General features: G+C 42.7%; 1 protein-coding gene across 18 annotated transcripts in view; it reads right to left on the bottom strand.

Annotated features, from left to right (window-relative positions):
- Positions 1-25,065, bottom strand: part of ABI3BP (ABI family member 3 binding protein) — a 283,667-nt gene that overhangs the window by 55,477 nt on the left and 203,125 nt on the right. For all 18 annotated transcript variants that reach the window (XM_090058607.1, XM_090058684.1, XM_090058655.1 and 15 more), the window contains 4 exons: positions 20,768-20,842; positions 6,334-6,426; positions 5,068-5,178; positions 601-732 (listed from right to left, as the gene is read on the bottom strand). In XM_090058607.1, coding sequence (XP_089914733.1) covers positions 601-732; positions 5,068-5,178; positions 6,334-6,426; positions 20,768-20,842 — 411 coding nt within the window. The remainder of the gene's footprint in view (positions 1-600; positions 733-5,067; positions 5,179-6,333; positions 6,427-20,767; positions 20,843-25,065) is intronic.

The following is a 25,065-nucleotide window of genomic DNA, read 5'->3' as shown; positions in this document are numbered from 1 at the left end:
AATTAGTTTCCTGTGGCCTAACAGTGCTGCATGTGCAGACATTGAGACTTACTGTGACGCTAATTAGGCAGCTCCGCAGTAAACATCTCACATACATGCAACCACTGGTTGATACATACAACCATACAACAATACCACCATGTGGGTTACTGTGGAGTAGGCGTGACTTGAATGTGTGGCATTATACGATACAGGATATTCAAAAAGAGAGTATATCTTGGGTTGTCAACACAATTACAGTAGTCATTCAATAGCAGCAAAAGTGTTAGACATTTGCAGACATCTGGCAAGGCAAAGGGCATTATTCTGATCTCACTTATATGACTGCAAAGCAGGAGTGAATCAGTTGAATTCAATGGAGTTGTAGCAGTTACTAAGTAGTAAGTGATATCAGAAATGAGACACAAAGCCCCTTTGAGAGGACCTCATAAATTAAACAGATTAAATAAACAGCAATATGTGGGAAATAAATGCAGCATCAAAATTGAAGTGCCTGATAAGAACACTACCTGAATTGAAAAAAATTAAATACAGTGTTTTTTTTTAAATTGATGTAAAACACAAACAAGGACAAAAAAAAAGTGATAGCAATATGCTCACCAAAATCTTCTGGAGTAGCAGAAGCTGTTGGAGATTTTCTGGGTGCTCCTGTCTTCACAAAATTAGTTGGTTTCGCAGATTGGGCCATAGTGGCCATGGGAGAAGGAGGAACTTGTGGCACCAAGACATTTACTATTTAAAAAAAAAATGCAGCTATTCACTCATAGTTTGCTGATGGTTTAATCAGATAAAAGGGGTCCTGAATTCTAGAGGGAAGCACTTGCTTCCATTTCTGAGTCACAGGTATGGCATTATTACTGTTGGACTTGAGAAACCTTTGACTCACCATGATGGCTACTGAGGCAATAAATATTCTACATCTCATACATCCAAAGAAAATGCTAAACAACTCAGATGGACTGTTGAGGGCTATGATCAGATAAAGAAGAATATATTTTGTTGAATATATCGCAGAGAACAATCCTATACAAAGTGGTAAAGTGACAAAACAATGTAATGAAACCTTTCTATTTCTCTAGAAGTCTTCCTATTACAAGACATATAATGGGAATACTAAATTCAACAACAGATACTTGGACTTCTGACCTTTAACTTGTATCCCTAAGAGTGCAGGCAGATTACCAAGTTCACATGATGAACAAAGACTTTGAAGAGAAAGGAACAGCCAGCAAGGGCTGTGCTTAATTACAGAAATTATGTTGCTGAACAATGGAACTCTATTACAAAGTTTCCATGGGGCAGCTTTAAAAGCATTCAAGTCAAACAACAACCTGGTTTTTTAAAATCACCTGTAGCACAATGAATAAGGTAAGTTCACTCTGGGTTGGAATGCCTTATATGTTAAGCAATATCCATCTTGAGGCACATGGAAGTCCAAAATTATATTTAAGAAATGGCACATATTTTTTAAAAGGTACTGTATAGCCACTGATCTTGCACCTAGCAAAACTCTCCACAGATTTGACAAACAAGAATATAGCTTCTGAACAGGCAGTGCTTTGGTCACTTGACTGTCAGGCTGACAAGGAATATTCTGTTTAAGCTCTCATCCTTGCCATCACATTTTGGGAGGCTTATGGAAATCTTTCTTTCTGTCAGGAGATTTTATTTTGAATGGCTGTGGCCATAATAAGCCACCCTATAATACTCATCTTGTACAAAAAAAGGCACAAACAAATAATTAGTAGTCATGATATGAATTAGAATAATGGGATGAAAATATAGAAGGGAAAAACCAGGTAGAACATCAGGAGGCAAATATATTGATGGACTAGTCTCTCTAGGGAACCAGAGGAAGCTTCATTTGGGAAATTTAAAAGAAAATTGGACAAAACATTAGGAAATGTACAATAGAGGAAAACTGCAGTGGCCCCAATGATCTAACAGCTTTATTCCATCTTTAATGTCTAGGATGCTGCTGGCTAACGCATAAACTGTCTCACAGCTCATGGAAAAAGGGAAGATGAAAATATGAAACCCTGGAAGATGGATTAAGGACCTAATGGAGAAACTTAGCATAGATTCTTATTAAAAGCAAAAGAAAATATACTGCGTCAACCATTAATGTGTTTTCTGGCATGGCAGAAGAATTGCATCTTGTGAATCTGATAAACTTATTATTAAGGGCACAATGGAGTTTTGTTTTTTTTATCCTGTCCACAGGCTAATAACATCTATGGTCAGCACTGCAATTTGTTTGTGACCTGCTGCATAGCATACAGAAATATCTATCCTCTGCCTGCTGCAGCTAGCATAAAGGATATATCCCATTAGGGCAAAGTGATCGTACTGTGGGAAGGTAAGCAGGGGCATAGGAGAGCTGCAGTTGGAATGCAGGAATGAGTGGCCCACATGGGCTGGGAGCACACAACAGCCCAAAACAAAATGGCAATAGAGAGACTTGGCCTCCAGCTCCTGTGTACTGCTGCAGGAGACCAAGTAACAGCCTGCAGTGAGTGAAGCACTCTTCCCTACTCATGTATATGATGATCTGAATCAATTCAAGCCATAGATTCAAACCTACAGACAAAAGAGCATAAGGAAAATTGATGCAAATGTTAATCACAAGACCAAATGGAATGAAATGGACCACATGAAAGATTCTGTTCTCCGTTACATCAGTGCAAATATGGCCATCAAAGAAGCTACTTTGCATTTACATTAGAATAACAAAGAGCAGAGTGTGGGATTCATCCTTGGTATAAATCCATCGGTGAAATCACACTAGGAAAGAAACTGAACACAGTTGTTCCAGTTATGATATAAATTAGAAACATCTTAATGCACTTAACTCAGACTTGAATTTAATACAATATCAATGAGGGACCTAAATCACAGTGCGCATCTGTCATCCATGCACATGCGTAGATAGATAACAAGATGAGGAATGAATGATGCACGATATAGCACCAACATTTCAGAACTGGAGACTTGGGCTAGATCAGGCTTGTAGTTTCAAAAAAGTGGATTTCTTTCTTGAACATTTATTCCTATCCTAAAACTCCAAACAAGGGATGGCATTTTGCCTACATCTAGCAGCATGGGCAAGACAGAGGTGAATCAGAAGACTTAATTGGGGAACATCATATTGCATCACCAGGGATTGGCATCCTATGGCCTACAGGTTGGATTTAGCCTCTGCAGCCATAGGATCTGGCCTGTGAGCAGAGGCTTTGGTGGTGTTCAGCAGTGAGGGGCTCTGCCTATACTGCTATGTGGGCATGCAGTCAGGTGTTTTACCTATGCTACACCATAGCTCAGTGATGGAGAGAAACAGTGACAGGAAGAAGAAATGGTGGCCAGGTTCTAGCACTGGCCCAAGCTGGGCCATTCTAGCCTGCTGTCAGAAAATATTGCCAACCCCTGACTTGGCTTCAGTCACTGGCTTTAGTTACTCTTAAAAGCCTTTCACTCATGAGTCTTTATATACTTCACAGATGTAACAGGCACATATTAAAGTATCTTATTCCCTGAACAGCAGTGACAGAGTGTAAGGTATTCTTGATTTCTGTGTTTTATTTGTAAATCACTCATCTCTTACAATCGTCACTCAGATTTTCAATTAACACGGTTTTGCAAAGTTCTTTATAGCAAGTTCTGAAATGCAGAACTATGTCCAATATCATCTGCAGGAATGGGTTTTACTCAAATAAAATTATGCTTTTGGAAAAAATGATATTCATGGTTTAAGTTTGCTTCCATTTGATGGAAAAGAAGCAATTTGCAGTTTGATTTATTGGAATGACTGGGTGCATCTACATGTGCCTCTTTTAAGCAGGCTTACCTTAAAATTGCCATTTTTAAGGTGCATTAAAGGTTCATTTCTACACATGCATGCACTTAATGCACCTTAAAATGGCGCTTAAAGTTATGTGAGCCTAAATTTGATATCTGCACAGAGCAGGTATCAAATTTAGGCATGAATAGATAAGTTGTATTAGCACATATGTAACCACGCTAATGCACATTACTATAGTGTGCATCAATGGGCACCGCGTTAATGCACATTAGCACTTCTGCACATGTACTAATGTGACTTAGCTATTCACGCCTAAATTTAATACGCTTTAATGCATCCACTTATAGACATGTGCCTAAATCACCTTAATGCACCATAAGCAAAGGTGCATTAAGTTTAGGTGCACGTACATACACATGTAGACATGCCTACTGAATGTGCAATATGGTTATTGGATACAAGCTAATTTAATAACATATAGTACTAGTGTTTTTAATGACCAATAAATCATGAAGTATCTACAAAGAGTCCAGGGCTTTTCTTCATACTTTGTCTTCCTTTTCCATGTTACTAAGAGTATTGGATTGTTGGCCCTTTAGATCTTATTTACCATTGCTAGAAGCAAGAAATAACTGAGCTGTATTTTTCAAAGCAGAGGAGGGAACTTGGCCACACATTTTTCCATACATTTTATATGGTAGATGTATAATTAACTTAAAAACTCTCAGATAAAAATTTCAAGTCTTACTGTTTAAGGGAAAGGTGAATTGTGGCATATAGGGGAGAAAATTTTCTTATAGGTGATCAGTTGCACACATATTCTGAAGTATAAGATTCATATGTAGTGACTGAAAATTATATTGTTGGTCAGGAAACGACCTACAGTAACTCTTTCTAAAGGAAACAGTATTCCCTGTATCATTCCCTTATATTTTGTGCCAGTGGGACTAATTATACTCCAACCTGGTGAGAACAGAAAGTAGACTTATGCAAACAGGCAAAAAGACTTGCACACTTCAGGAGGTTAGTTCAGATACACGTCAAAATAGCCTGTAGTCTGCTGGACACATTCTATGGGTACACACAATGGGTTCCCCAGGGTATCTGAGTTACAGCCTGCAGCACTTGCTACTACTAATAAAGAAAAGGATATGGTCTCACAAAATTTTGGGTGTCTTTGCCTCTCATGTGCATCTGTAGCTGTTGAAGCTATTCAACACCTCACTGATTTCAAAGCATTAAAGGTGGCAATGAAAAGGCTGCTGTACCTGGACTCCCTGGTTTACCAGTCACAGTGTTTGGAGGCAATGGTTTTCTTCGCACTTGCGTGGGTTTGGCAGGAGCAAGCAGAGGATGCTTAGAATCAGGTGGCAACATTTCTGAACAATATTAGCAAGATATCACTGTTATTTTTTTAACCACAAACTAATATAACAAGTGAGAAGCACAGACTTAACAGCTACACTTTGACTTCTCACACACTATTTCATTATATTCAATTCACCATTATGAATAGCAAAAGCAAACAGGGGAGCAGGTGAAAGGAATTTCATTTTGAGCCTTACATTATCTCCAGGAAACATGTGTGCCTTCAAGTATTAACCAAAGCCTATATTAAAAACAAAGAGGGACAACACAACCCATTCCTTTCATTGGCAAGCTGCACACATACTACAGAGTGTCACTTGCTCTTTGCAATTAGTAAGTTTTTTTTTATTTTTCTCAAAAGAGAACATTTTCAGTGCCAGAGAGGAAAGTTTTCCTTCCAAAGGAAAAATACCTCCCAATTCTATTTGGAATAGTGTAAGTTAAGTGTTCAGTGCCGAGGCCCTGGATGTTTTATTTTTTCATTCCCTTGAAGTGCAGCTACTGATGAAAGTAGGACACTCAAAACAAACAGTGTGACAAAGGGGGAATTATGTTCAGGGTTATGCTGGCCTACATACAAATCTGAAGAGTAGGTCTTGCATTTATTCAGGGAGAGAGGTGAACTAGATAATCCTGGAGATCCCTTCTGACCCTCTGATTCTATGACTTCTATGTTCATCCAGAAATACCAAGTGTATCTGAATCATGATCTGAAGGACATGCCTAAAGTAGTTATCAGGTACAAGAGCTATCCCATCTTTATTCTATCCTTGGTTTCTCCACTGAAATACCTGATAAACATGTCAATTATCATGACAGTTTGTACTGTAGACATGTCCAGTAGAGGCAGAACCAAGGCCAATGACTCATTTAGAAGCTACTAGACTGAACCATCTGTGAACTGGTTGTGGATGTAAAAAAAAAAGAGAAAAATAATAATAAAGAGAAGTGTTCAACACAATTAAGCAGCCACCAGGCAGTAACTACTTTTGGTCACTACCAACTTGGGGATTGAAGTGTAAACCTCCTTCTCCTGCCACAAGTCTCTTAAGCCACAAGGAAATACTTTGCTAAGAGATGTTTCTTTTTTTTGTATAAAAGGTACTTTAACAGTTCTCCTGAATTGTGAAAAAAATACGTAGTGGTATCCTCATTAACAGTCTTACCAGAGATTGGCCTTTTCTTTGAAACACTGGATTCCCATGATATGCCTAAGTCCTTGCCAGTAAACTTGACAATATCTTCTTCTGTGAGACCATCTGTGAAATAAAAAGAAATAAATAAATGCATGCAAGACAACATGCAAACAAGCATAATAATGTGTAGCTAAATAAAAATGACTTTCAAGCACTATCTAAAAATCAGACCTGAACTGCAGAACTTGTATGGCTATCAACATCATCATTACTGGGGTAACAAACTAGGAAGAAGAAGTGGGAGGAAGGTCAAGGATAACAGCAGGGATCCCACAGAAAAAAGCTAGTGGCTCAGCATGAGAGAGAAACACCGATTTTCTTTGGCAATACATAAAATAAACAACTGCTGGCTCCTGAAAGGAACCAGCTTTTTATATCCCCTTCTGAAATATGCCTTTTGCTTATCCCCAGTGCAGAACCAGTAGAGAGATACTGAACCAAATGTAGACCATATTTGGAGTAGTGGAAGCAAAGTGCGGGTAAAATTCAGTGTGTCAATAAAGACTGTCCTGTTTAAAAGTAATATAAACAAATATAAAAAAGCCAAAAGTGAGACAAACTAAAAGCTCACTGTAACTATTCTTGGTACAGTATAAATGTTACACAGCCTGACATTTATAAAACAGCAATATTTTAATTTTAATATGCTTTCCCCTAGCAAAATAAAGTGCATCTACAAATTCCATTTAGTTGCATGACGGCTACAAACTGGTAAGTGGAGACTGAAAAGTTAAATTGAAATTTTTATCATATTTGTAGAAAAGAAACATCTGTGTAGTTCTCCTTACTGTGGCTCAGGCCATTACACTGAAAACAAAACATAACAAAAGAACTTATTACAAAGTTGGCATGAGCTACTTTTTGAATACATCTCAGAACTAACTGTTGACTTCCTTGTGATGCCATCTAGTTTCATATAATGAACCAGTTTCAAACAGAATCTGCAATCAAATTAACTTTATCTTAACATTTTATTCCAACCTGAACATGATTTTTAAATCAATTTACAGATTTCAAAGCTAGCCTATTAGTGTGTGGGTTAGATATGGTGTTCCTACTATAGTCTAAAATCAGACTGATTAACTGAATGTTTATTATACAGGGTCCTAAATCCTGTTCTAATGGCAAATCACCATTTTATTTTGGTGCAAAGAGGATTTGAGCTTAACATCACAATCCTGAGTAATTTTGTATTTATTCACCAAGCCAAAAAAAAAGAAGAGCATCCAACAACTGGGATCAGTCTTATTGAAGTGGTTTTCAACATCAGGTGTTGGGCCATAAGCCTCAGACCACAGTTAGGCATGCTTTTCAGTGATTAGTAAATTTGCCAAAAAATTGTTTTGCAGAGGAACGGACATAAACTGTTTGCAAATTTGGGTCCAATTTAGAAAAAAGGTTTAGGGAGGAGAAACTTCTGGAAAAATCAAAACGCTGGTTCCATCATTTTTCCTTTCAAACTATTTGAAACTCCCAAACAAAATGAACCATTTAATTTTTAGGTCTACGAAAACATTTAAACAATTCTTTCTTTCTTTATTTTTCCATTTGGTGGCCAAAATGAAAAATCCATTATTCATACAGCTCTGCCAGAACAGTTGCATTCTTGCTGGGCATAGCAAAATCATTCAAAGTCGTCAGTCACTATTAGAGGGGCCCAATCTACAACATTTGGGCCTTAAGTTTTGGATGTGCTTCAGCACATGGAGGGAGGTCTGAATGGAGGACTGTGGTCCTGGATTTGCTATTTAATAACTTCCCTCTCCCCTACATAATGCACTTCTATAGGATTGTTAGGGCCACATTCTTTGTTTGACCTAAGTAGCTCTACTCACTTTTCACTGAAACCATTACATGGAATGAATATCACAATATTGCAGTGTGAAATAAGGAAGAAAGCATACCCCAGTTTCACTTAAGCTTAGAACAGGGCATGATGGTGGTTGCCAGCTGCAAAGGAATCTTACCCCAGGGTAAGGACCGGCTTTCTTAATGGAGACATGTACGTAAGAGGATAAGCACTGTTAGCCCAGGGTGGCCAATAGGGTGGCTGGAGAACAGCAGCCCACCACATTCTTGCCAGCTCCTTTCTCTTCCACAGGCTCTTCTGCTGTTTTATGTGTGTAGAAGGTAGGCAATGTATTTGTTTTATTGGTCAAACAGACACAATCTTTTCCTTGTTCACTTGTTCTCAGGACCCAATAAGGTTATGAACTTCATTTATTGTGTCTGTGGGGTTCTTGTCCCAGAGAGATCACACAAGGAGAACAGGGGACTCATTTTTTTTTATTAGTGACAAATAAAACTTCCTAGTACTATATGATATGGGTAAAATGGAAAAGCAAATAGTAGCCTGAGATAATGCAGCATGAGAAAGGTCCTCTGTTGACAGAGTACAGAACATATACAGATACTCAATACATAACATCTCTCCCCCTAGTTGACATAATTCTGTAAAAATTTGGGGTAGATGGTGACCCCCACTTCAGGAGTCACAGACTTTGCACTCACTGGCAACAGCAGTAGGTATCTTTGGTTGTTCTAAGGTAGCTTCAGCAACAGGAAATGTCAACGGGTCTAAAACAGCAGCTGATGGGTCCATCAGAACTGGTTCCACTAGGTTTTGCAGAGGTCACATTGTCTGAGACTTAATCCTGCTTCTGGTCAATGTGCCTGCAAAGTGTATTTCCATCTGGAGCCTTAGCTGTATATGATACTGGCTAGGCCTGTGCGAAGCAGCAAGTATTTACTTCAGATTCAGCCTATTTGGAGGGACAGTGATTTGATTCAGTGATTTGAATCACTGTCCTGATTTGATCTGGCCGATTTAGATTCGGAGATTCAGCCATAGACTATACAGGCAGCAGTCCTCAACGATTCTGGACACAGCTGCCTCCAGCTGATAAGTTTGTTGTGGTGGGTGTTCCCTGCTGCCCCAGACCTCCAGATTTCAAGCAGTGGGGAATGCTGGGTGTTCCTCTGCCCAGTGCAGGTCTGGGGCAGCCAGAAAATGCTGGCTGTTCCCTGGTCCAGCCAGCCCCATGGGGCTGGCTGAGTGTGGAAGTACTTTCCCGCTTCTCCATGGGTCTGGAGCAGTGGGGAAAACTGGGATTTCCCTTGCCCAGCCAGCCTCACAGGGCTGGCTGAGTGGGCAAAGCAGCACAAGGTACTTAATGTCCATCGCAATAAAATGGCAGAGTCTATTACTACCTGTTGTTGCATCACTAATTTGCAAGCTTTGTGGCTCTACAAAAGAAAAGGACATCTGTTTGCTCCAAATTTGTGATGCTTCAAAAATTTTAAGGTGGCAAAAATGAGAAATCAAACAGTGTCTTTTTCCACTGTATATGTTCAAGGCACTTAATTAACATGTCCCAGTTTAGGAACAAGACACACTGGAACATCTGAATGATTAAGCCCACACACAGTTCAGAATCTGCCCCCAGAAGGAAGAAATCCCTCCTATCACTAGCTATAGAGATTCCCATCCCAAAATAAATCAATCCATAAAATGCGGTGGCACCTTAGCAGCAACATCAAGTTGTTCACTACCTCAACATACTGGTAAATTTGGCAATCTTACCAAATCCAACTCCCTGCTACAAATATTACTGTTTAAAATTCTGTGTGATGCTAGTTGAATAATGGGTAAATCTGTGTAAAAATGTACAGAAAGTGAAATGTGAGTTTATCCTGAATTTAAGGAAGCAGGAGATAAAACAACGCCAATGTTTCAAGGAGAAACTCTGATTTAGCCAGGTGATTGACCTGGTTGTTCTGCTTTTCTTTCTGTCTGATTAAATACAGTCCAAAGGTACAGGAAATTTTGTTTTTGTTTGATTGCTACTTTAGGGTTATATGAGACTTGAACTACCCAACAGCTTGCAATAAGTGTCAATGCATTTCCCTGTCTAATACAATTGGCTTATCCTATGAGCATTTCATCTTACCACATTCATCCAAATTCTCAATTAGGAATGAGTGTGGCTGATAGCACTTGTATGTGTATATTTTTCTGTGGCTTTGATCATTCCTCTTGGTTATCTGTATGGTCCACAAGATCTAGATTCCTCCCCAGATGCTGGAAATACTACAAAAAAACTGGATCATGCTTCATTTCTGGGAGGCTGGGGAGGAAGAGTCCAAAAAAACAATTAAGTGAAATACTAAACATGTGAGTCCCTGGAGCAACTGAGTGCAAAAGCTACATTCTAAATATGAGAAGAAAGCAGCTTATAGAACCACAGAAAGTGAGAGTTGCAGGTGACCTCAGGAGGTCATCTAGTCTAACCCCCGGCTCAAAGCAGGACCATCCCCAACTAGATCATCCCAGCCAGGGCTTTGTCAAGCTGGGCCTTAAAAACTTCCAAGAATGGAAATTTCACCACCTCTCTGGATGACCTGTTCCAGCGCTTCACCACCCTCCAAGAGACAGAGTTTTTCCTAATATCCAACCTAACCCTCTCCCTTGCTGCAACTTGAGATTCGCTCCTTGTTCTGTCATCTGCCACCACTGAAAATGGCCTAGCTTCATCCTCTTTGGACCCCTGCTTCAGGTAAAGGCTGCTATTAAATCCCTTCTCAGTCTTCTCTTCTGCAGACTAAATAAACCCAGTTCCCTCAGCCTCACCTCATAAGCCATGTGCCCCAGCCCCTGAACCATTTTCACTGCCCTCCACTGGACTCTCTCCAAATTGTCCGCATCCTTTCTATAGTGAAAGGCCCAAACTGGACACAGTACTCCAGATATGGCCTCACCAGAGCAGAATAATTATTTTCCTTGATCTGCTGACAACGCTCCTACTAACACAGCCCAGTATGCTGTTAGCCTTCTTGGCAACAAGGGTACACTGTTGGCTCATATCCAACCCCCAGGTCCTTTTCTGTAGAGCTGCTGCTTAGCCAGTCAGCCCCCAGGCTATATAGTAGCACATGGGATTGTTCTGTCTTAAGTGCAGGATTTTGCACTTGTCCTTGATGAACCTCATAAGATTTCTTTTGGGCCAATCCTCCTATTTGTCTAGGTCACTTTGAACCCTAGCCCTACTCTCCAGTGTATCTACTACATCCACCAGCTTGGTGTCATCTGCAAATTTGGACTCAATGATCTGCTCAGGTCCCTTCCGACCCTACAAACTATGAAATTTGCTGGGGGAGAATAGAATTGTCGGCTGTTGTAAAGAGACGGCCTGCATGGTCCCAGCCAGAAGAAAATTCTCCTTCATCAGAGGGTGGCTGAAAACAATTTGTTGACTGAAAATTGGCAATGTTGTTATGTTACACACAGCTTCAGAGTGGCAGGATTGAATAAATATGTATGAGGCACTAAGAAAGCCACGTCATCTACTCACCAATCAACTACACACTGGCTTTGTAGGTTAAGACAAATAAGTGTGTGAAATTTAATTCAAGGAAATTATAGAGAAAATGACTTAACACTGAATAGGGACTTGAATTCAAGAGGATGCTGCCTTTGCCCCGGTCTCATAGTGACAGCAGAACTAACAGCACAACAAGCTAAGAGCCTGAAAAAAACCTATTAGGAAGCCAGCCATAGTCCCATGTTACTCCTGGAAAAACACATTCCACAGTACCGCATCTGGCTCCTGCAGCTGCCAAGCACACTCTGCATGGGATAACATATCTCTCCATGGATGGTACAGTCCAAGGAGGAAGAAGACCTGAATCACTGTCAAGTGTGCTACCAGTAAGAGGACAGGTGTAACACAAAGAAAGACCACTATAAACTGGGACTAGCAGATCACTTGCTGTAGGTGTCAGCACAGTGGCAACAGACTCAGCATATACTGAGAAGTCATAGCTCCTTCCCTGATGACCTCCAGTGGTAGCTTGAAAAATCTAGGTCAAACGACTGCTTTAAGGTCTGCCAATCCAGCACCTTGCACGTGCTTTATATTAGGTTGTTTAGCAAGAATAGTAATTAAATGGTAATAAGAAAACTTCCCAGAACTGGATGAGGGGAAGGTGGGGGGATGTTTCTGGAAGATTCACTTTTTCAAGGAAATGTGAAGGCAAAACTCTGACTACTTATGACTAAAGAGCACATGACATGCATAGCATAGCCTTTAGCAGGTTAATATTTGCGTGACTGATTTTTTCATACATTGCCTAGTATAGAGGAGCTCCATTTCCTGTTGTCACTACAGTAATACATGTAAATAATACGGATCAAATGTCCAGGTTTTTCATATTTAAGTGAAGTTTTTTAGACAGTATTTAGTATTTTAGAATTTAAACACATTTAAATATGTAACTTTTTCATTTATGAGTCCATTCCTCTGTGTCTACATTTCTCATCAGAAATGCAGATTGTGAGGCTAAACATATGTGTAAAATGATTTGAGTGCCTTCATCTAATTACAAATATTTGTAAATATTAGTTTAAGACTAGTTGTAAAAGCCACCTTGATCTCAATTCCATCTTTTCCCTCAGGAGCTCCTGCAGATGTGTCCAGAAGTGTCATCTACAGCTGATGATGCTGAATCAGGGCAGAAAAGTCAGAACTAGGAATGAGATAGTTCTATTTCCTACAATAGCCTTGAGCAGAGTATTCATGGAAAATATGTCATGAAACCTTTAACGACATTGAGCACTTCCTGATTCTTCTAATGCCATGTTTCTACTGCATGACATTTCAACAGGCAACTATTGTTTGGGACCCAACTGGATCTCAAGCTCAGCCAGTTCTATTAGTTACACAAGTAGCTGTACTAAAACCTCATTTAAACCAGTAGTGGTTCTTAATGAATAGCATCATTATACAAAAAACAACATACAGCTAAGTGCAGAATTCCTAAACAGAAACAGAATTGCCATATTTCAGAGACTGGGATAATTCACCCCAAAACAACTTGCTGGTGGCTACAGGAAAAACAATTCATTTTGTCCCATTCAATTCAGTTGATATTCATCAACCCAAGCTGTTCCTTTCATCTTCATTCATGTTTGCTGCAGAATTGTGTAACACTTGAAAGAAATCCTCTGTCAAGTTTCTGGCAGTTGAAAGAAAAAGTATCCCCATGTGTATTATAAAATTGACAGAGCAATATAAATGCAGTTGTAAAGGTCTTTGGCCTTCTCCCCTCACAGCAGCATGAATCAAGACTGAGACAAAAAAAAATCACACACTGCTTCTTTCTGTACATCACCCAATCCTTAACAACTCTTCTCAAGACAAGGTGGAAACAGCTCCCCTACAAATCACACTGCTTGAAAACTAATTTGAAGCACCTTGATCCCTGCATAGACTGGTACAAAACCATTTAGGAAATAAGAAAGGAGATTTGGAAGGAAGATTTCCAAAATATCATCAAGCAAAACAGTTGATAACTCAAATTCCTAACAATCATTTAAGATAAAAGAAAAAATCTTGGTCAATATTTACCAGCACAGCTAGGTCTTTATTTAGAATGTGCAAAGTTGTTCAGGTGAAAAGAAGAAAGTTTGTTCTGCAGCACAGCTGTGTAGGACCAGACCTTCCAAAGTAGTAACCCTAATGATTTCAGTGTAATCACAGACACATTTATGCATCTTGTTGAATCTGGACCTTATGACAAGTTAATGTTCAAGCTGTTTCTACTTAGTAATCTCTGGACATGTCTACACTCCAGCCTAGATTTACTGGGCGTTTCTACATGAGACACTATGTAGCCATAGCAATGCACTATGTCCCAGGGGGATTAGCACGGGGGCTAATACAGAGGAGAGACCCCAAAAGCAAAAACTACCTACCTACTTCAGGTCACCAGATTCCAGAAGCAAGGAGAAAAGCCTGGATGGTTCATCAGCTATGCTCATATACAGCTGAAGCCAGCAGATAACGTCATGGACGCATGCCAGCCTGCTGAGTTAAAAGCCAGCACTAGCAGAGACACGGGGAGAGCAGGAGAGGCAGTGGAAGATGCGGAGACTCTCCATGTTGGCAGCAGGCAGTGCCAGCAAGCAAAGGGAAGTTCCAACTGGGGAGAAACAACCTGGGCAGCAGTGGCTGCCCAAAGCCCTCACAGGCAGCAACAGAGTGTGGGGAGAAACACTGCTCAGGAAGAAGCGGCAAAAGCATCAGGAATGAAAGCGGCTCCACCATCCAGGCTCCAGCTGCACCGAACAGTAGGAGGGGAACTGGCTGGGAGAGGAATAAAGGGAGCTTCTGCCGGAGACAAAGAAGGGAGCAGTGTTGGGGAACACCGCCAGAGTCAGGTTCCAAGGCAAAGGGTGAAGGAAGACTGTTAATTCTGATCTCCCTCTTTCTCAGCGGCCCTCTTCTTTCTTCTTTCTTTTTGTGTCCCACCTTTTGTTCTCCTTACCTGTGTACCACACTGGTTGTCTTTCATTTCATTTTTTTATTCTTACTTTGAGCGGTTACCTTGACCCATGAGGTCTGGGGTCAAAACGAGTCAGAAGGGCTGCTCACAGAACTAAGTCGTCAACCAGTGTTGAGCTGGAGAGGAAAATCCACAGGAGAGACAAACATCCAATGGACTCAAAGTCCAGTAGTAAGAAGAAGATAAGGCCTAACACCAGAGAAAGTGTGACAGGAAGAGATCATCAAGTCCTGTGGGCAAGCCGCATTATCATCAGGTGGCACGTCTAAGGCTGGCATAAGGATGGGGTGTAGGGGAGGTGGAGCCCTATGAATATCTGTCAGGAGGATTGACTGAACTTGAGGGACCTCCAACGGGAGGCCCCACCACTGAGGTTACATTCAGAGACGTGGCAGGTGAGTTCTAGGGTACTCTCCGGGGTGACCGAGGCCCCTACCAGAGGTTGCATGAAGCCGCTCTGTGTCCCTCACCTGGCGCCCGCACCAAGGGGGTGCATGAATGGATTTTCAAAGTAAGATGGGCACAGTATATTACATACACTGCTCTCCCTCCATCCACACAGATTGCCACCTTATCATAGAAAGAAGTCAGGTTGCTCAGGCATGACTGGCTTTTGGTGAATCCATGCTGGCTGTTCCTGACACCTTGCTCACTGGATTACCTCATCACCCTAGTGACTCTAGGTATTTCACAACAAATTTCTTGAGGACTTGTTCCATGATCTTTCCAGGTATTGAGGTCAGACTGACAATTCTGTAATTCTCTGGACCGTTCTTCCTTTTATTTAAGATGGGCACTATATTTGCCCTTTTCCAAACATCTGGGCCCTCACCAAACTTTCATGAGTTTTCAAAGAGAATAGGCAATGGCTCTGAAATTATCTCAGCCAACTCCTTCACTATTCTGAGGTGAATCCAAACTGGCCCTACTGACTTAAATGCATCTAACTTCTCTAAGTACTCCATATCCATTTCTTCTGTTACTCTAGGTTTTTTTTCTGTTTTCTTCCCTATCTTTGCTGCCAACTGCAGTCACCATCTGGTAGCTGCCCCTATTTGTGAAGACTGAAGTGAAAAAAAGGCATTAGATACTTCAGCCATCTCTGCATCTTCTGTAACTTGATTGCCTTCTGCATTTTGTAAGGGACCAATGGTTTCTCTGGTATTCCTCTTACTTCTGGCATACTTGTAGAATCCTTTTTAAAAGTCTTTTATGTCCCTTGCCAGCTGTGTCTCATCCTGCAGAGGATTTTGATCTGGTTGGGTTAACAGAGACATGGTAGAATGATGCACATGACTGGAAACTGAATATTAAAGGCTATAGGCTTTACAGGAGGGATCAGATTGGGAAGAAGGGAGGAGGTGTGGCCCTCTATGTGAAAGAGCAGTACCCTTCCCTGCAGGTCACTATAGACAACAGGGAGGAGTCAAGGTCAGGATGCAAAGGAAATCAGGAGAGGGAGAGCTGATGGTGGGAGTTTACTACAGGCCTCCCTCCCAAGCAGAGGAGTGTGACCAGGCATTCTCCAGGGAACTGAGGCAGCTAACACTAGAGACATGATTGTCATGGGTGACTTCAACTACCCTGACATCTGTTGGGAGAACTACTCGGTGGCCTCTGATAGGTCAGCCAACTTCTTGGCAACAACAGACAACCTGTTTTTGATGCAAGTTGTGGAAGGGCCTACCAGGGGTAAGGCCACTCTGGACCTAGTGCTGGCCAAAGGCAATGACATCATAGGTGACCTAAGGGTTGGTGATACTCTGGGGGACAGTGATCACGACCTGGCCAGGTTCACCATCTACCATAAGACTGGGAAACCAGACAGCACAACAAAATTCCTGGACTTCAAGAAGGCATATTTTGCCAAACTTAAGAAGCTAGTTGGTGAGGCCCTCTACAATCAGCAACCAGATGACTTGGGAGTTCAGGAACAGTGGTGCTTCGTCAAGGAGGCAATTCTCATGGCTCAAAAACAGGCCATCCCCATGCAGGCAAAAAATGGGAAAGGAGCCAATAGACCAACTTGGCTCAACAGGAATATTAGACAGCTTCTAAAAAGGAAAAAACCATACAAACAGTGGAAGAAGGCCTTAATAACCAGAGAAGAATACACTTACATTGCCAGAGCCTGTCGATATGAGATAAAAAAAGCCAAGGCAGGCATGGAAATCAGTGACTGGAATAAAAGACAACAAAAGTCCTTCTACAGATACATAGGGAGTAAGAAAAAATTAGGCTCCACTGTGGGACCCTTACTAAATGTTCAAAGGCAGCCCACAGTCAATGCCCATGAAAAAGCTGAACTCCTAAATGAATAATTCACGACAGAATTCCTGAAATCAAACATGGGGTGCTCACCTGATCAGAGGCCTGGGGAGCACAGGGAAGACAACAAACTACACAAAATCAGTCCTGAACAGGTGAGGGATTTTCTGCAACACCTGGATGTCCTCAAGTCTGCAGGGTCCAATGACTTACACCCAAAAGTCCTGAAAGAACTGGCTGAGCTAATAGCAGCACCACTGGCCAAGTTGTTTGAAGAGTTGTGGAATTTAGGAATGGGATGATGATCATAGATTCATAGATTATAGTCGGAAGGGACCCAATGGATCATTGTGTCCGACCTCCTGCCCCTGGAAAGAGGACCGAGGTCAGATGATCCCAGCCAGGTGACTGTCAAGCTTCCTCTTGAACACCTCCAAGTTAGGTGATAGTATCACCTCTCTTGGAAGCTGTCGCAGTGCACGCGGGTGCCCTGCACCTAAAAGCATAAAGGGCAGGAGAGACCCCTAGTGGTGAGAAGGGGGAAGCTCAACTGCCAGTCACCAGGGCAGCACAGGTGCTGGTTGCCAGGGAAACCAAGGGGGCCAGCTGAGAGGGAGGGGCAGGGTTTGGCCCCTTCTTAAGCCCAAGCATAAGGCAGGAGAGCAGTTCCTCTTCTGGTAGCCAAGGAGTGAGGAGATCAGTCAGCGCGGAGAGAAGGCCAAGATTTGGCTGCATGGGTATCCGCAGGTTGCTGATTTTTGCCTGGGATTAACTGTTGTACTGGATGGTTTAACTTTATGTTATAGCCCAGGGGCTTTGTGTTTTATGTTTATTGTTTAACCAGAGGACCGGGTGAGGCTATTAGGGGTGCAGGAGGCCTCATAGGGATGCCACAGTAGTGTGGGGTTTCCTGGAGATGGAGAGGGCGCAGCATTGTTTGGGGGTGCATTGGCCCTAGCCCTGGAGCGAGAGGGGGCAGCGAGAAGCCCCGGAGCGAGAGGGCAGAAGAGGAGCCCTGGAGCGGGAGGGGGCTGAGAGGAGCCCCGGAGTGAGAGGGGGCAGAGATGGGCCCCAGAAGTAAAGAAGAGGGCCAAGGCATAGGGAAAACCATGTCAAGTACCATCTGCGAGGCTTGGGCTATGGTGTAGGGGAGGAAAAGGAGCCACAGGTAGCACCCCCTGACACGGGGCATATCAAGTGGGCAGCCTTCCACTAATTACATCACTCAATCAATTAAGATCAAGGCATGGCAGGCGAGTAAGCAGGCGGTTAGCCCAAGACAGGGAGGCGGAGCCATCAACAGAAAGGCTCCAGTGTGCTGGACCTGTTACAGAAGCCCATTCCAGACTGGCCACCCTTACTGTAAAAAATTTCTTCTTAATGTCTAACCTAAATCTATTCTCCACTAGTTTGCACCCATTCTTCCTAGTTACTCCCTGTCAAAATCACACAATCTGCCATGTACATGTGGCACAGCAGGAAGTGCAATTGTTGTGATCAGGGATAGGGTTCCAACCTGCTTTTAAATGAATGTCAGTCAGAGTCCTAAGTCTGTTACTAGCATACAGCATTTCTGAAGAGATATTCACCTCCAGCCTTTTGACAAGGCCCCTGAGGGGAGCATAAAAGCTTGGGTAGCTACTCAAACCATAAATGTTTTGAATGACTAAACTGAACTTATCATCTATGACATATTGAAAGTCAATGTGTTGACTCCACTGAGTCCTTCAGAAAATTTTAACCTATTGGTATGTCTACATAGCAGAAGGAGGATATGGCTATAGCACACCTAACCTAGCTGGCATGTGTAACAACTGCATTGAAGCTATGGTATCATGGGCCTTTTTTCACATGCTATAGCCAGAGAGCAAGTTCCTCAAAGACTCTGTGAATGTACTCTGGTTGCTTGCATATACTAAACCAGTATCACCATGTCTTCATTTCTATTGTTACTCATGTTAGCTAGTACAAGTCAACCAGCATATGCTGCAGTCTCACTTTCCATTCCACCCTGAATTAGTGACAGAGATTAAAATTCCATGTATGTCTCTGGACTAGTCTGTTCCATGTCATTATTAATAGCAGTGGGTGACTCTCCAAAAGTTTGATCTGGATAAAAAGATTCTCTCACACTTGCATAACACTGAACGGATCCAAAAACTTTGTATATCTTTTATGAATTAGTATCATCTTCTTCTAGGGAGATTGAAGATATTTTTTGATTGTATATTTAAATTAAATTGTAAAAAAGGTAGGTAGGCCCTCAAAAATCCACAAATATTTTTTACTAAATCCTTATATACAGTGAGAGATGGCAACTAGGGAGGAAGGGATATATTAAAATAGCAGCCTCCACTTTGCTTTAATTTATATCAGCTCATAACTTCCTTTTGCTCCTCAGCTTGGAAGCATTTTGAGTATCATGTGCCTAACCAGGATAAAGTCTAAAGTACATACTCTTCTGAGTTTGGTCCTAAGTTGCCTACTGGTTTGTAGTATCACCAAAAAGACACACCACCTGTAGGCCTTTTAGATTAATCCTAGGAGTAGTTGAATACTTACTTACATGACTCATTGATTTAAACAACAGTTTGACAACTTTGTCCAAAATATTAATTTTTTTAACTGAATTTGTCATCTGAGAAACACCGGATACATCACCAGCCAAACTAAAATCTCCTCTAAAGCATCAGTGCTTCTTACTGAATGCCAGCATTATACAAAAACCAATATACATCTACTTGCCAAATGCCTGAAAAGAAACAGAGTTGTCCTATCTTGGAGACTGAAGTAATTTATCCCTAAGCAACTTGTTGGTGGCTTGGGGGGAAATATCCAGACTGTGTCCTGCAATTTAATTCCTCATCCACCCAAGCTTTTCCTTTCATCTCTACTCAGATTTACTGCAGGATTGTGTAAAATTTTTAAAAAGTCAGTAATCAAGTCTGCAGAGACTCAGCTGGCATATTGTTATTTGGTCTCTCATCAGTTGATTCCATCCTAATTCCATATATATCAAGAATAGCAAATCCATGCTTTAAGCCCAGCCTGTTTTATTTCAGAAGTGACTATAATCAATGTAGACACCATGGAGACAGTAATAAGTCCTGGACTGGCAGAGCCTGCCCATGTATCTAATTTCTGAAAGATTATAAGGGGACTTGGCTCATGCCATGTAGTTCAAGTAATATACTTCTGTGCCCCCTGTGATACTAGCAATGAGTGGACTCTTCTAGAGTGAGATTTTTTGTTCTGTGTTTGTACAGCACCTAGCATAATGTTACCCAGCCCCCTTTCAGATATCTTAGAGGAGAGAAAGGTTAAACAATAACAGTAATATCTTAGTACTCATTACACAATGCTGGGCCATGGTCATTCTACTCTGAAAAAGCAGGATTAGCAAATGTTTAGCTCCGTTCTGCTAAAGGTTATCACTACATAATTTTACTTAGGTTTACGGGGAGTTTGCTCTCATCCTGAAGTCCTGCCACTGCAAATAAAACACAGTAGTTTTTGCTACCATCCAATTAGTTGCATTTCAAGCTATAAATATACCTGAATGAAACACTAAGGGAAAGATATCCCTTTTATAAGGAACCTTAGTCATGATAGGCAGAGAACTAAGTTTCACAGTGCTCAGAAAATAATAAATGAATAACAGCACCCTAAAATATTGACTTCTATGGCTGAGTAAAAGTCAAATTCACACATGATATCATACCCAGCCAGATAGATTTTCTTGTTACTGATCATTTCAAAGATACTCCAGAGAAAACATAGCTATATGAATTACCTGTTGTTGGTCCATCCCATCTCAGGATGCCTGGTGTTTTTGTTCTGCCAGGTCCTGGTGTAGTTCTGCTTAAAGCTTAAACAAAAAACAACTAATGGTTAACATAGTGTTCAGTTAAAAAAAAAGATAGCTGTCGCAGGGCACTTTCGTGCCCCGCTCCTAGTAAGACTCAAACTTGGGAGGGGGAGATGTGTCACAGGCACTGAAGTGCCTGCTCCTAAGGGACAGGTGTGGGTTGCTGGGGCAACCACTGAGGTCAGCTGACCAGGGAGGGGGCAGGGCCTGGCCCATATAAACAGGCTAGGCTGAGGCCAAGCAGTCAGTTCTCCTCTGGCAGTTGGAGAAGATGGAGCTCTGTGGGAGGGAGCAGAGCATGAGAAGCCTGATGACCTGAGTAGCTTAGGAGGAGAATACCAGGCCTGAGGGCTTAGGGTTAGAGTTTGGCCAGTAGGCCTGAGTTTGTGTTGCAGCCGATTGGCTTATGGGTTTTGTTTATGGTTATACCAGAGGACTGGGTGAGGCTGTAGGGATTGGAGGAGGCCTGAGGGAAGCTCCCCAGTAGCTTGGGGGTTCCTGGCACCAGAGAGGGTGCCGCGTTTTGGGGGTTGCATAGACCCTAGCCCCAGTGGGGCGATATTGGGAGGAGTCCAGTGTGGGTGTAGGCAAAAGCCCAGTGGGGCATAAGACCCAGGAAGGGGTCTGGGGCCAGGTAAAGCCAAGGCCGCCTGAGCCCCAAGCGCGGGAGCGTGAGGCACAGGCCCTGGTTGGGGCGAGAGTATGGGAAGTGCGAGGCAAGGCCCCAGTGCGGGCAAGCACAAGGCACAGGCCCCGGTTGGGGCAAGAGCGCGGGGAGCACGAGGCACATGCCCTGGTTGGGGTGAGAGCGCGGGGCACAGGCCCCAGTGCGGGCGTGAGCACAGGAATAAGAAGCCCCAGGGAGGGCGATGGTATCGGGATAAGCCCCAGGGAGGGCGATTAGCATTCGGATTGGGATAAGCCCTAGGGAGGGTGATTAGCGTTCGGATCAGGATAAGCCCCAGGGAGGGCGATTTGCACCTTATCGGGATAAGAAGCCCGGAGGAGGGCGAGCGTATGGGTAGAAGGCCCGGAGGAGGGTGAGCGTACAGGTAGAAGGCCCGAGGGAGGACGCACAGGCATAGGAAGGCCCAGAGAGGGCAAGCGTACGGGGAGAGGCCCCGGAGAGGGCCTCCAAGAAGAGATAATAGACTTAACAATGTCCGGGACAACTGAGAGGCTTGGGGCATGGTATTAGGGGTGGTAGGAGCCACGCACAGCCCACAGGGCGGGAGTGCAGTGAATCATCCATAGACGGGGGTACTGGCGGGGGTATACAAAAGGGTACCATGCAAGAGGGTAAAAGGCAGCCTCCCTTTTATAATATTTTCCAGCAAGACGTGGCGGGTGAGATAACGAGGGTGCGTAGACACCCACTTGACACGGTAGGGGGCGCCAGGGGAGATCACGGCTGCTCCTGGGCCCCCACCCTGTGACAATAGCCAAAGCCAGTTGAGTTCCCTGTTATGAAGTAACATAGCTACTGTAGCTTATACTTTTTTTTTGTGCTTAAATTTTGTTTGACTGATGTTGGTTGATTCAGTGGTGCAATAATGGTCATATCATAAAGTCAAATGGAAAAATGTCTCTCTTGAACAAAAGATGTCATTATTGACAGACCTTCAGATCATGCCTGACATAGAGGAAAGCACCAAAGTAGAAAAAAGGAGGTGGGGAAAATGCAACCTCCCACTACTTACTCCCATCAAGCTAAAGAATGCTGGATGTGGAAGTGGGAACCATTCTCCAGAGAACAGTACCAAGAGGAGCTGGTATAGATGGACCACTTGGTGTGGGTCATCTTTAATGGCCAGTTCTGTGTTCATCTACTTCTCTCTACAAACTGACTTAAGCTAGTGATTACAATACTTAATTCATATAGCACATGGTAGAAACTAGCACAATTAGCAACAATTTCTTTCGACTTTATCTGATTTGTCTTACATTAGCACATGAGGTCCATTTCTAGCCAGGTACATAAGAGCAGCATTAACATGTCTCTGGTCAATTAAAGTCATCAATCATCCCATCAAAAACATTTTTCCCCTGACTTTATTCAAGTCTTTATTTAAAAAAGGTAAACCAACGGGTTTTTTCAGTGATGATTATTTTTTATTCACAAATAAAGCTGCTGAATCCATCCAGTTCCACACTTTGATGGCAGATGAAACCCTTACTAAGACACTCACTGAACAAAAGTCTAAATAACCCTGCAAAATTCTGGAGCATACTAAAAACTGAAATTCTTAGGTAAACAACTGAAAAAAATCTTCCAAGCCTTAAATTTATAAGATTCATACATTTAAAATCAACTCTGAGCAGAAAAAAAAATCTGTTTAAGGGTGCTGACAGATGTGCAGTTCCCTGCTGTAACTCATGGTGGTTTGCAGGAAGTGTCATGAGTTACAGCTTTCCTCCTGACCCAACAGACGTTTGCTGCTGTGTCCGGGGGTTGGGGTAATCAAGCTCCAGACTGGAGCGGCTGCATGTCTGCAGCCACTCTCCTCTAGCCCCACTCCTTCTGCCCTAGCTTTGGGACCGTCTTGAGAATGGGAGGGCCGGGAGGGAGGGGAGGGAGTTCCATCTGGGGTTACAGGGGGAGGCTCCAATCCACCCACTTCACCCTCCAGCACAGACTGGGCAAAACCCAGACAGAACGTCCTCTCCTCCCTCCTCCCCTCCCATTCTGTAGACAGCACTGCAGGTGGGGCTGCACTGTTATCACCCAAGCTCTGCTCCTGGTGTGTGCTGACAGATGTTAATGAAGCTGCACTCCTCTTTGGCCTCATGTAATAATGGCTCAGATTGTCGTGTGATCAAAGCACTCTGCAGCTTTGTCCTTCTGTAAGGGCCTGGCTGTAAAGTGCTTTCAAGGGGCCAGTCATGCAACAAATGTAACTTCCGTCTGTGCCCTAAATTATTCATTTACCTATAGAAGCCTTGATCATGGGTTTTATTGGAAGATGTTGCAGAAATTTCAATGGCTCATATTGTGTCACCAGTTTTTTAGCAAAATGCCTGGTTTATTTCAATGAGGAATCCTGCTTCAAAATCAGTGTCATGAAATGACTTGTTGAATACAAGGCACTGCTGCGTAAAGATACCTAAGTGAGCTCTGAATAGTATAGACTGAGCATTGGAAGCAGTAGAGCTGCATTATTGTAGCATTTCACTTGGGCTATTTAGAACATTCTGAGAAAATGGGCAAACCTGTCCAGGCAGAGAACAATATCAATGCACAGCGGTATCTGAACTAGCTCAGATATCTCTACATGGTACTGAATTGTGTTGGAAAGACAAACCTAATGTGTTATAGAAGTTAATAGTCTGCTGTACAAACTGGTGGTCTGATTTTAAAAATGTACATCCAGCTCATCAAAGACTGAGGGGGCGTTTGTTAATAGAGTTAAATAGGGGGAAAAATAGGCACTTTCTACAGTGTTCTACTTCCTGGATTGTGTCACTGCTTCTAACTGGGAAATAACTGAACAACTGAGGCTGAGTGCAGACATTTGGGGAGGTCAGGGGAGGGTAGATCGGGTTTAAAATGGCCACCCAATGTAACTTAGTTCATCCCTGTACGGAACTTCAAATGCAGACAGAAGTGCAGCTCCCAGTTCTAATTCAGAACATTTTCTGCAAAGCGTTTTGAGTTACAGCATTATCCCAGGCCAGACAGAAGTTCACTGTTGGCTTCAGGGGGAGGGGAATCTCGCTGTGGGCTGGGAGCCTGCAGCCAGGCTCCCATAGCACTGGCCACAGCTCTCTGTCAGTGCTCCCTGTTTTCAGAATGGGAAGGGGGAAAGGCAGCAGAGGGAGTTTGTTCTTGGGGCTCTCCAGTCAATGCTGAAGGGCTGGAGGTGGGTGAAATGAAGCTCTCGCCACCTCAAGAATGTTCCAAAACACCCGGCCCACCCTTCAGGGGGGCTGAAAAACCACAGACTGAACTCCCACCAGTCCCTTTTCCCTTCCCATTCTGAAAAAAGTGACAGGCTGGGAGCTCCACAGACACAAGTTACATTTTGAAACATCTTTGTCTGATACCTGATGCATTGCAGGGGGTCAGATTTTCACCCAATCTGCCTTTTTTAAACTGTCTGCAGTCATGCACTTGTGTTTGGTTACAGCTATAAACTGCTTTCTGGGGCCAGATGGAATGAAAATTATCATTTCTGTCAGTGCCCTTACAGCGGGACCTGGTCTCAATGATCAGAAATCAAATC

Source organism: Crocodylus siamensis, chromosome 1 (genome assembly GCF_052110815.1).
Source record: "Crocodylus siamensis isolate JL-2025a chromosome 1, ASM5211081v1, whole genome shotgun sequence".
Lineage (NCBI taxonomy): Eukaryota > Metazoa > Chordata > Crocodylia > Crocodylidae > Crocodylus > Crocodylus siamensis.
The sequence above is the reverse complement of the archived record's forward strand: the minus strand, read 5'-3'. Positions and strand labels throughout refer to the sequence as shown.